Source organism: Lolium rigidum, chromosome 3, assembly GCF_022539505.1.
Source record: "Lolium rigidum isolate FL_2022 chromosome 3, APGP_CSIRO_Lrig_0.1, whole genome shotgun sequence".
Lineage (NCBI taxonomy): Eukaryota > Viridiplantae > Streptophyta > Magnoliopsida > Poales > Poaceae > Lolium > Lolium rigidum.
In genome coordinates, this window is record NC_061510.1 from 108,874,009 (window position 1) to 108,886,802 (window position 12,794).

Consider the following 12,794-nt stretch of genomic DNA (forward strand, 5'->3'; position numbering starts at 1 on the left):
CATCCACCTAGGTGCCCCCGAGCCGATTCCGTCAAGAGAATTGATGGTATCGGCTCTTCAGGTATCCCCTATTGGATTAAATGCTGAACCCAGGCAGAATGGATGGTGAGGATAATTTTGGCCGATTGCTGGAATCGGCCTCCACGTTGCTTGCTCGATGAAGGTTTTGTAATGTTCCTCCATAAATTTTTGGGGCCGATCACAAGGATCAGCCTCGCCACGTTTGCTCATTGATTTGCTCCAGCTACATGGTTAGGCCAGTGGATAAAACCAGCCCAATCTCTGACTTTATCATGTTGGTGCGCTTGCTGTCGTCCACCTCGAGTGCATCGTGTAACCGTGGAGCACTAAGCTTCGTCGGAAGGACGAGCACCATGTTTGTGCCAGCCGATGTTTCATCATCGGCTTTCCTTTGCTTGGGCGCCACTCCATTTTCCGTGGACGACCCTCTTCATCCAGGGTTCGCTGAACTTTCGCAGCCAGATCAGGTCGTGCCTTCCTCAGTGTATGCAAGTATAGCCTTTCGGCTTCCTCCAGGCCGCGCAATCGCTGAACCCTGCGCTTCTGGGAACGGCTGAGCCCATCAGGGCACCACCTTGGCCGGTGGTACCTGTCTTCTTCTTCCCCCTCGTCTTCTGAATCCTTGAGATCTTCTAACCGAGGGGACTCAGCACGTTTGCTTTGTGGCGGGAGAGGCCCTAGGCGCTTGAACACGGACACGTTGGCTGTCCCCTTCTTCTTCTAGTTGCATTCTGGGCAATTGCCGATGGTGGGCAATCGGCTCATTCCTGAATCCCAGCAGTGTCTGAAGAAGGGGCAGTCCCAGTGCCTATCCACGTCGTCTCGCTCCCCTGACTTTTCCTTGGTACGGCGCTCGTGCTCCTCCTCATCGCGATCGTGCCGACGATGTCTTCTGGCTTCTCTGGCCAGACGATCTCTTTCATCATCATCGCCGTATCGCCGGCGTTGGTCATACCGACTCACATACTTGTTGAGGAGGTGATCAGAGAGAGGTCGCTGATATCTTATGTTCTTCACTTCTCCCTCTGTGACGTAGCGCTTGCCGTCTTGGCGAAGCCGATCGCGTGGAGCGGCTTCCTCTGTATCTTTGCTATGAGAGCAGCTGCCCTTATCTCCGTCCTTACCAGAGTGGTTCCCAAGCCCTACCATGTTGATATTGCACGAGAGATCTGGATGGCACCCTCCATGGTAAGTATACTCCACCATGTTCACGGCGGGGAAGGGGTGTGTGTCGACTTTCATGGCGTGCGGAGTTGAAAATTAGCCGTCCATTTTCTATCGCCATTTGGATGCTGCCGCCACACCCTGCGGTCGTTGGTGGTGTGGGTGAACGTGTTATGCCACTTGCGGTATGGCTTTCCGTTCAGCTCTTGCACCGTGGGGATCTTGTGGCCTTCGGGTACCTTTATATGCTTCTCCGTGAGTAAGAGATCGAAAATCTGCTCAGTTTTGGTCACGTCGAAGTCGAACCCTTTTGGAGGGCCTTGTGGCTTTACCCATTTGCAGGACACGGGGCCTGCCGCGCGAGTCCATTCAGCCACTGCTACCTCTCGATCTCCCGAAGCACCTTCATCCTCGTCTGCCTCAACCAGTGTCACCGCACACTTGAATTTGTCCTGGTAAACATCTGGGTGGCGCTGTTCATATGCTGACAGCTTCTGCACCATGTGCACCAATGAAGGGTAGTCTGCTTGGGAGGCCACGTCCTTGATCGATGATGAGAGACCCACCACCGCCAACTCGATTGCTTCTTTTTCACTTACGTGAACCGAAAAGCATCGGTTCCTAATGGTCCTGAAGCGGCTGGATGTACTCGACACTCTGTCCCCCGCGCTTTTGTCGTACTTGTGCTAGATCGGCAATGCCAGCCTCGGAAGCCTCTGAGTGATACTGTTCATGGAACTGCTCTTCCAACTGCTTCCAAGTCCGGATGGAGTTCGGTGGCAGCGATGTGTACCACCCGAAAGTCGATCCTGTGAGGGATCGTGCGAATAACCTCACCACGCAACTCATCCGATGCGAGATCGTGCCCAGCTGTGCCAAATATCGGCTCACATGCTCGATGGAGCTGGAACCATCTCGATCCACTAAACTTTGTGAAGTCCGGGAGCCGATATTTGGGTGGTAGCGGGATCAATTCGTAGTCGTTGGGGTACGGCTTGGTATAGCCGAACGTCTTCCTTTTCGGCATCATGCCGAACCGATCTTTCGAATTGTACAAATCTGATCCGCGGTGATGGCTGAAGGTGTCGAACCCCGAAGATTCGCTGGGGTGGCATACTTGACCAGCCATGCTTGCTTTTCCGGTTCTAAGCCAGCTGCAGGGAGCTGGGCTGCGGAGGTTTGTCGGAGTGGCGTACTTAGCTAACCACGTTTGCTTCTCAAGATCGGCTCCCGACGTTCCTCCCGCTGTTCAGAGGCCCTCTCTGTTGCAACCTGGTTCGAGAGTGCCCAGGTATTGCGATCAGTGCGTATGCGCACGCGTATCCGTGCGGGATCTCCTTGGGCGCCTCGGGTAGGAATTGGTAGTCACTAGGATCACCACCAATCTTGTAGACGACGTATGCCGATGAGTTCGGCACTTCGGGTGCTGCCCATGCGAACGGCAGCGGAGGATGGGACTGGAGTGGCATCTCTCCTTTGTAAGTCCCTAGAGCTGGTCCCGACGGAGAATACCGATGGCTCATGATTTCTGGACCACGCGCGGAGCGACACGCTCCAAAGTGTTTACCAGGCTCTCAGAGTGGCGGTGCAGCGAATGAGCCACCAGGTAGTTGATCTCCTGACGCAACGACCTGGTGCGTTCTTCGACGAGGCGGACAGGTCCACTCCATCGAGTGCGCCTTCAGGTGAGAACCCCTTCCACTCGACGCCATGGGAGCGGAGTTACGTGGAAAGAGCCGATGAGTTCGGCTCGAGGACCGCCTTGATCTCGTCATGCTTCTTCTTGAGCTCGTCGGTCAGATCCTCATACTTGACCGGAGTGCTTTCCGCCATCTCGGATGTAGATGGCGATGCGGTGGATGTCGAAGATTGTCCCACCGGGCGTGCCAGAATGTGTTGGCGTCAGAAACCCACCGGCGGGCAGTGACTGGCAACACAGTAGAGCCGGGAACAACTAGGGCTGCGGCTAGCCCCAGTCCCTCGAAGCGACGGCCCGCAAAGCCTCCCCGGTCACACGTCCGATGCTATCGCAAGGGCGTGCCACTGACCTATACCCGGTCGGGAAGGTGTTGGATGATGCCTCGCTTAGTTTCCTGCATGGCATACACGTAAACGTTAAATACGAGCCTCGATCGGCTCTCAGGTTATCCTGTGAATCGGCTCAAAGAGCCGATCCACCCATGATTCGTACAAGGTGTCCGAATATATGGTGGTCCTGCTTGATCAAGATAAAGTTAACACGATCTACGACGATTTAGGGTTTTCACCGCATAATCGGATCATCCTACTCACGATTGGGCCTCGCGCTCGCGTACGGTGACCGTAAGCCGATCCTAGACAGGGCCTAAAAACCAACACGAGGTTGATCCCCGGAACGTCCTGTCTAGGGCTAGCAAACTCCACCCTACACGCCGCTGGATCCTCCAACCCTTTGTAAGGCCTAACTATTGTGGATGTTAAACTAATCCTTGATGAACAAGGAGCAACCGTAACGGATCGGATCTACTAAACTATGATCAAGCGGGGTGCCGCCCCTACACCTAGGACAGGTGTAAGGGCGGCTAGATGTATAAGGGTTGCACTACGACAGCATATGATACGAAGAATAATGCTAACCCTAACACATCTAAGATAACTACGTTGCTCGCCATCAAAAAGGCTTCAGCATGAGCAACGCATGAACAACGTGGGCAGGCTTGTGCTGCCTAGATCGCAAGATGCGATCTAGGCAGCATGGTGCTACCGGAGAAACCCTCGAGACGAAGGAGTTGGCGATGCGCCGAGATTTGTTTGTGTTGAACGTTGGTTGTTGTTTATTTCATAAACCCTAGATACATATTTATAGTCCAAGGGACTTTCTAATTCAAGCGTGCACCTAACCGGTGCACGGGTAAAACTCTAACTCCTAATCGACACATAACCTAATATGTTACAGATACAAGGGCAAACTAGCCCAAACTTCGCATGTAAGGCCGATTCACGTCTTTCTTCTATATATATATATCTTCAAGTCCATCTTGATTGCGGCCCACCTCTGACTCGGTCAAATTCTGGTGATAACAGTAATTCATTTGAATATTGTAAAGACAATGTAAATTGTGTGTGATGATCAATAAAGCTCAAGTTTTCTCTATTGAGATTTTCATAAATTATTTGTATTCTTTTCTTATTTACATTGCCATATTATAATATCTTTGTTGAATTTAATAATTGTTTGAATTATGAATTATCTTAGTGTTGTTTAAGTTTTAATTTCAACTCAAACTTGTTTCAACTCAATCATGCAACTTAAGTATGTGAATTACAAATGTTCCATCTCTTCTCAAAACCCTAATTCAGAAGAGATCATGTCCAAGTTTGTCGCACTTTCGAAACCCTAACCCTAGCTAGTGTCAGAAGAGAAACTTGTTACCTCTTAGGTTTTATGCAATTAAGCGTGAAATTTTCCCTAGTTCGCGATGCAATGCATAACCCTTTTCTAATTCTAACCCGCAATCGTCTCGAATCCTGGGATATTACAGTTGATCAGCCGGTCCATGCCGTTGGGCTTTCGTCTGCCACCGGCGACCTCCATGGCGTCATGTACACGGGCAAACGTTGCTTAGTTTCACGATGGGGGAAGGAGAACATTAGGAAGGAGAGGGGGCATGAGCGACGCGAGGCAATATGGAGGACGAGTGTCACGAAGAGATTGGGGGCCCGCAAATAGGGTTTTCTAGGCTGCCCTTTTATACTGCCGCGGTAAAAAACGAACGGCTTGGATTCGTTAGAGGCAAGATCTACGGCCAGGAGAATCTGATTTATGTGGGTGGCACATGGGATGCATCAATTACATCTTTAGATGGTTATATTATATTGGCCAGCGGGAATTCGCTTTCGGTTAGCCTCTAAATTTTTTTGATAAAAGAAATATATTGATATCGCCAAGATACCAATTACATCTAGCCTTTCCACGTGCAGTACCCTAATGGCACCACCGTTTTGTGCAGCAACAGCACACACACCACCAAGACAACACCTAAAATCCAGGTTCTCCATAAGTGACGCCTCCAAGAAGGAAACATTGCACATGCGTCGTCGTCCGATCGAGGATCTTAGGTTTTCACACTGAAGATAGTCTCCACTCTCAAAACAATGCCTTCAATAAGGCATTGTCATGCACAACCAATTAAGGGCATACCTTGAATTTTTACTCTAAAAGGTAATACTTTGAACTTCATCAATGATGTCGCCCCAGTTGCATACCGCTACTACGAAACCTGAAACACAAAGCCAATTCCACATCGCTGCAAAGACTCGAACCACCATTACTAGTCCTCAATTACCGTCTTCCATGACATTCTCCGCCTCTGACTTCAACACGGACCAACATGTCTCCTGATGGCAATAGATAGAAGAGCTTCGTGCCACTCCCTCTATACCAAATGGTCGGGAAAAGACATGGGTGCGTAGGAACGAATCCCATCCGATCCAACTATCTCCAGGCATACGGCGCACTAGGGGGAATTCACTGGCGGAGCCTTCCAAAACTCGACACTCCCACCAGATCTCGAAGGAAAGGAATCAAGCGGATCTTCATCTTGGCGCGAGAGGAACCCTAGGACCGCCGCTTTTATTCAAGCCGAGCCCCAACGCATCCGGCCATCATTGTACGCCTGATCCATCGGCAAAAGCCAGCAGATCATGGAGGACTCTGGCCACCACACCCGCACGACAACAAACGGTACTGTGTCGGAGTAGATCGACGACCACATAGGGAAGTGACGGCCATGGCGGGGGCAAAACAGTCGCAACCCTTCGGCCCACGGACCCAGACAGCCGCTGCCCGCGCCGCCGTTCACCGCGCCCCAGGCCGCCTCTCGACCACCGCTTCCCGCCGCCACGCCGGATTCGGCGCCAAGTCTAGCGTCTCCCATATACTCCACCTCTTCGCGCGAAGAGGAGAACCAGGAGGACGCCATCCTCACCCTCGCCGCCTTCAGCGTCCAGGGCGCCGCCACCGGTGCCGCCAGCGGCGGCCAAGGAGGGCTGGTGATCTGGTTTTTAGGTGGAAGAGTCGATTGCCCCGGAGCAGCACACGCGTGCAACCCAGGGGCGTGGTTAGCCTCTAGATGTATAGAAATGGAGATGTCTCACATCATGTGAGTCAGAGTAAAATAACTTAAAAATGACTCCACCCCTGATTATAGAGTTCAATATTGTTGCATAGTGTCAAAAGGTAAAATTGTGAATCTGAAAGCACGGTCTCACGGTAGATGGAAGGGCGGTATAGCTCATAAAGGGCAAAAATAAATCTGCACTCATATGCTTTTTTTCTGCTGAGAATGGTCAAATAGCGGCAATATAGCTACACTGTTTCATGGAAAATATTTCAGAAGAATCGTGTATTTAAATTTTATTTCCACTACTATGAACCTGAGTGTGTGTGTGCTGTGAACGATTATACTTCGGAGACTCTCCATGTCGATGCAATGTTTTGGAATGGAATAAGATAGTAAATTATTATCGTATGATATGCAGGCTACAACATGGCGTCGTTCATTAGGAAGGAAGCATATACTACAACTCTTTGCTATGACAATCAAGCCAACTCATGATGAGACTTGAGCCTTCGTCTATTCAGAAGCCATCATTCCATGGCATCGACTCCCGTTATTCTTGGCAGATGGCAACATCTCCAATTCTTAAGCAATCTGAAAGCCCACAGCAAGAAAGACAGTGTCAAACAATATTATAGACAAATCTGCGATATCTATTTTTGGAAGTACAAAACGTATTAAGAAAAAAAAACAGGACAAGATCTTAGACTTTGATTAGGAAAAATGTATTTGCCTTGAGATGCCTCTTCGCACAATCAAGCAATATTAGCGGTTGGTTTTTGGTCTGCTTATACGCTTCAATCTTGTTCATCTCCTCTATGAATTTGTCAAGGTTGGGCCTGCCTTTGGCGATCTCGTAGTTCCTGACGTGAGAATAGTATATCTGAAGCCTCTCCAAAACCGTCACGTAAGCAATATCCGCCTACAAATTATGCGATCGAATTAAAGAAATTATTTACTACACACTTTTCTGCGGAATTAAAACTAAACACATTGGATGGAGTAGATTAGCATACCAAGCTAAATTGGCCAAGGAAGAACGGGCCGTCACTGAACTTGGACAGGGCAGCTTCGATCTTGTCTAGAGCAGCAACTGACAAACAAAGTGTAAGCTTGATCAGTATCAGTTAATCCAACGCGATATTCCTCTGATCTAGAAAACTGCTACTCCTTCCGTTCACAATTAGCTTGTATTGTCAAACTTTATAAAGTTTAGCTAAATATTTAGAAAAAAATATCAACATATGCAATATAACATCTATAATATTAGAATTGACATGAACTATATTTTTATATTATATACCTTTGGTTTTATGGATGTTGATTTTTTTCTATATTACTAATCAAACTTGATAAAGTTTGATTTCGACTAAACCTAGAATGCTAAAAAAACGGAGGGAATAGCTAGCCAACTGTTCTTACCGGCCTCATCTGACATGTCTACTCTCGAGATCAAGGGCGCGTAGAGTGCTTTGGTAAACGCGTCAGCATACGCAATCAGCTCATCACCAAACTCCCTTTTAGCAGGGTCCTGGCAAAGTGGCCATCGACACATCCAAAGACTGTAAGAAGACTGAAGCATTAACCGAAATAACTGTTCCTGATGGTGAATGGTCGTTGGGTTTATGCTCTTCAGTCTTACTTGAGGAAGCAGCGCCGGGCCCTGGAAATTGCTGTCGATGTACCTGATCAAATCCAAGCTTTCTCCCGTGACTTTGCCATTGTGCTCCAGGGAAGGGACCTATCCAAAACGTCAACGGCGAAGTGTAAAAATTGTCAACGGAGAGCACGGATTGGAGGTAGCGCGTGAGAATAGGAAGGAACTGGATGAACAGATGATGGATGAACTGGAGTCCGTTCTTTACCGTGCCCTGTGGATGGTAGACCTTGTCCTTGTACCAGGCAGGTTTGTCCTCCAGATTAATGGCGACTAGCTTGATCTCGTCCTGCAAACCCTGCACAAAAAATAAGGAAGCATGTTTCAGGTATTTCTTTCAGCTAAACAACGACAGGTTCAGCGATGATAGATGGGCCGAGTTGGGATCGGCAAGTAGCTAAAGCTGATTTCAGGTATACTGATTAGTAGTACCTTGCAGTTCCGGGTAACCCAAGCGCGCTGAGCAAATGGGCAGATGTAACAAACATAGAGCCTTCACATCGCAAAGAAACAGATTGATCAATCGATGGTTAGTAAAGTAGCTCATGAATTGAATCCGAAATCCCAAAGGAAATGCTGAAATGAAGATTACTAGTAGTAGTAGCGAGTAGCAGGTAATTACCTGGTGGTGCCATCGAAGAGGGGAGGGGGCTCGGAGACGGCGCCCAGTGCAGGCGGGAGCACTTCTTTAGTGAAGCTGCAACACACGCACACACCAGTTCCAACCGTCTCAATAATCCATGTAGTACTAAAACGATGTATAGAGGTGCCTAACTAATCAAAGTAATCACTCACCTCCTGAATGGTGCTGCAGCTGCGGCCATTCCGGCGTAATTAGCTAGGACAGGGATGTGACAAGATGCGCTGGTTATAACTCTGAGTGATCTGAACATCTGATGCGTTGCGGTGGTGACCGGCGAGCGAGTTGTCCCGAGTATTTATGCGTCAGCGTCGCAGAGAGATGGGAGCCAAGTTGGCGAGTGGATCCATTACTTTATCTTAGATGATGGAGGGTCTCTGCTTCGGGCTAATCACTCTACTAGCGCCGATCGGGTCATTCGGTCCCAATCGAGCCAGTTTGGTTAGACTTTTGATGTCTGCTTCTATCCGATGTTGACGGGGTGACGTAACTGATTGGGTCATATATGATCTTCAGCAGCAGCCCGGCTGCTCCAGGTGGTATAGAATGATTGTTCTCAGTGTTGTCACTTTATGACGTAACTGATTGGATCATCTTTCACAAGCAAAGCGGATTGTAGTGGAACGTTTGTTCCTTGCCACAGTTCCATTTTTATTTCTAGGAATGAATAAATTAAGTGAAAACAGGGTTTCCTTTTTGAGGAATACTCCCTCCGTTCGTGTTTAATTGACGCCAGATATGAAGATATGCTCTACTAACTAGCTTGTATTCCACGTCGATTAAAGAAGAACATAGGTAGTAGTTGTTATGAAGAGGGCGCGCCTAGTGCTCAGTCAATTTATGGTACCTGAATTTTTCTTAATCTCATGGATCATTGTTATGTACTGTGTGAATATCTACTTTGCATCCTGTGGACATTTTTCTCAGTTGCAACACATGCGCAATTGGAAAAAATATCAGTTATGGCTCACATGCAACTTATAGGTTAGGCGAATCACAACACAGATCTAATAGCTAAGGAGGGGACTACAATTTAGTTGATTCTCATGTCTGAGTTAAAACGAGTCGTCAAGATGACCCCGGATGGGAAAGTTCTCAATATGAAAAAAAAACGCATATTCAAGATGAATAACTTTCCTTTACAGAGTCACCTCGACCCGTTTAACCTCAAAAAGGGTCCGGATGGTCATACCAGATTTTAGTCCTGACAGTTTTGCCGACATATGGAAGATTCGGACCTGCCCATCTTTTTTTTTTGAATGGGAAACAGTCCCGAAGGACTGAGAGGTGCATTAATAACTGTCGGTGGAGTTACATATTACAAGGACCATACAAATAAAGAAAATTACAGATAAGTCCTGACAAATTGCTAAGAGGACCCTAGATCTAACTTGAACAATGCAATCGGATCCTGCTCCATCTCCACCGAGCTTCAGCCAGGCACGGACAACCGCAACGCCGCCGGGGAGCAAGCCACTTGGGGCGAAACGGCGGGAGCAAACCGCGCCGGGTGTTGAGGGCCTCCGACATGGCACATCGGCCTGGAGGTTTTGAACCTTTCGCTGGCAATCAGTCACCAGCAACAAGGGGGGAGCAGCTGCCCTTCAGCCATGAAAGTCGACGGCGAGCTCACCGTCGAGAAGTCACTCCTAGATGTAGCTGCACCTAAGCCACGTCCCCGCCAAACTCCAGATCTGAAGGGCGCAACTTTGCTCTTCTTCTTCCCCTCGCCGCCTTGGCCGACCGAAAAAAGCTTCGCTGCACGACGCCATAAGATCAAGAGATGGCCAAAACCGCCCTTATTGAAGGGGCTTCCGTCCTCTGCAACACCTCCACCAACCTCCCACCTCAGGAGCTTGTCGGAGAGTCTCAAGGACAGCTAACCAGTACCGAGCGGCAGCACCAGAAGGAATAAGCCCGCAAGCCTTCCTCCAGCTTCACAGAACATCGCTCTGCTTTTCTTCTCCCCCTCACCACCATGGCCGGCCAAGAGAAGATTAATAGAGACAAAACTCCAGAGCAAGAGCAAGAAGACCATAGCCTTATTTATGGAGCTCCAGATGGAAGAAACTCTGGCCGCCCTCGGCTCCAACCGATGTAGCACTGCAGCAAGAGCCTTCCATCCCGAAAAGCACCAGATCTGGCCAAATGAAACTGGTGTTGAACTCCAAACTAAGGGCATAAAGCCCACTACCGGCATCCAGCCGAAGACACTAAACCTACTATGTGCAACCCGCTTCGTCCTCCCATATCCACGCCGGACAGCATAGCCGCTGGGGGAGTACAGGGGAACTGAGAGAGAAACTGGAGGGGGAAATGAGAGAGAAACTAGAGGGGGAAATGAGAGAGAACTGGAGGGGGAAATGAGAGCCCCCGGACCTGCCCATCCAAATTGGACATGTGAATCTAAGAATGATCCACTTGACTCTCATATACGTAAAGGTCATGGCCAATTAAATAATCACAAAATCAATCTACATACCATTTCTCTTGTCCTAGCTTTGTGCTTCTCATTATTCGGTCTTCTTTGAGTTGGAGAGCATGGAGATCATGGGGTCCTAGGGACGGGCGGACCAATCCAGGAAAGCCCATAGTGGTTGTATGTCCTAGGTGAGCGGAATTTCAGGTCTTCAAAAGCGCTCGTCAGATTGTCTTGTGTATCGCGCTTCTATGAGCATCCCCCGTGTCATGTCATGTGGATCATGTGCGAACACGTATCATACTACTGCTCTAGCTCTCCACCTAGATATATTGATCTCAGGTTGCTGTGTATGAAAAACTTACCCAAGGCAAGTGGTTGTCTCATCTATTATGTTGGGCCGTTTTTTTTTCCTTCTTGGACTCACCATTTTGATTTTCTACATGTTGCTAACATATTCCATCGCTTGAATAATGGTAGAAGACGATTTTCCAAAGACAGTGGGGTAGCATGGCATTCATATTGCATATACTCAGTGAACTGTGTCACTCCATGATGGATGACTACTGAAATGAACCAAAACATTCTTGATGCCCTATCTATGTGACAAGGTCATGGAATTTAGTGAAACTTAATCACTCACCTGACAAGAAGAACTCTAATGATAGTAAAGAAACTTAGAAAAGGACAAATCAGGTCTAATTTCTTCTGTCCTTAATGTCGGTAGTCGATGGTAGCTTATTTTTCACCATGGAGGGAACCCTAGTGTCTCCAGTATGGTTCGCACCAACTGCAGGTGGGGTACCATTGCAGTGGTCTCCGAATTTTTTGTTTGATTCCTCGCCCAAGAACGATAGAGTGAATACTCTCCCGTCTATGCACACACAAAATAAGGGTGTTAATTGCACGAACATACTACGGGGAGTATCTATTAGATAGTTCATAATGGAAGTAACTAAGATAGTAACGTTCAACTATATGCATTGCCAACTAGGCATTTTGATGACGTGACATAAAATTAGATGAAGAGGCTATGTTACTGTGACATCACGCTTTTCAAAACAAAATGATTCTACAAGCTAACTAATGCACTCATATATGATAGTACATCTATGTTACTATGCACTATTAAGGTAGTAACATAGACTAATGTCATATGCATTATATTATATTACTCTATGTTACTCTTCACTATGAGTAGTTTTACTGGCTAGCTAGTGGAGTTGAAAATGGATGAACTAGATTGTTATAAGAAAAATTAACGCAACAGAGAGAAAAGGCAACAACAAATATCACTATAGACACTTTGAAAAATGCAGTATATAACTAATCCCTATTCTAGCATTTTTTACAAGTCTGCTTGCGTAGGAAGAGACGTCCGTACCCTGCAGTTATTGAGAACAAGCCTGCTGATTGCAGGAGTGGAGCGCAGAAAAAGCCAGAGAGTTCGTAGGTTGTACCCAAGGTCACAATCTTCAAGGACCAAACTTATCAGGTTGGGAAACGATGACATTGGGGTAAGGCGCCATGGGTAGGCCCCATAGATAGAAAAGGAGGGCTGAGATTTATCCAACTTCACCCGGTGGAGTTGTGGCCAACTCCAGGGGATCCGAACCCCGAAGGCACGGACCAGCAGCGGCGGACCTACAGGGTCAGCGGCCGAGCTAATGAGCTATGCAGTCAGCGGTTATGCATGTTCGTTCAGGGCATACGTTGGATAGCTTGGGTAATGTAAGCATCGATGCGTTAATGATTGCAGGCTAACTATAGCAACTACTCCATCGATGGAGCTGC

At 48.0% G+C, this 12,794-nt stretch overlaps 1 protein-coding gene across 1 annotated transcript; it reads right to left on the minus strand.

Annotated features, from left to right (window-relative positions):
* Positions 1-6,659: 6,659 nt before the first annotated feature.
* Positions 6,660-8,797, minus strand: LOC124697973 (protein IN2-1 homolog A-like). Its single transcript, XM_047230501.1, has 9 exons — positions 8,737-8,797; positions 8,564-8,638; positions 8,374-8,434; positions 8,150-8,239; positions 7,927-8,025; positions 7,707-7,815; positions 7,301-7,377; positions 7,018-7,206; positions 6,660-6,878 (listed from the first exon to the last, which is right to left on the minus strand). Exons 1-9 carry the CDS (start codon positions 8,763-8,765, stop codon positions 6,870-6,872), a joined length of 738 nt encoding a protein of 245 aa, XP_047086457.1. The 5' UTR covers positions 8,766-8,797; the 3' UTR covers positions 6,660-6,869.
* Positions 8,798-12,794: the final 3,997 nt, after the last annotated feature.

Excerpts from the sequence above, each read along its gene's own strand:
- LOC124697973 (XM_047230501.1), bottom strand. The coding sequence starts at position 8,765 with ATGGCCGCAGCTGCAGCACCATTCAGGAG. Across the intron at positions 8,026-8,149 it reads TCTACCATCCACAGGGCACG|GTCCCTTCCCTGGAGCACAA; the intron begins GTAAAGAACGGA and ends CGTTTTGGATAG. Across the intron at positions 7,207-7,300 it reads TCCTTGGCCAATTTAGCTTG|GCGGATATTGCTTACGTGAC; the intron begins GTATGCTAATCT and ends CATAATTTGTAG.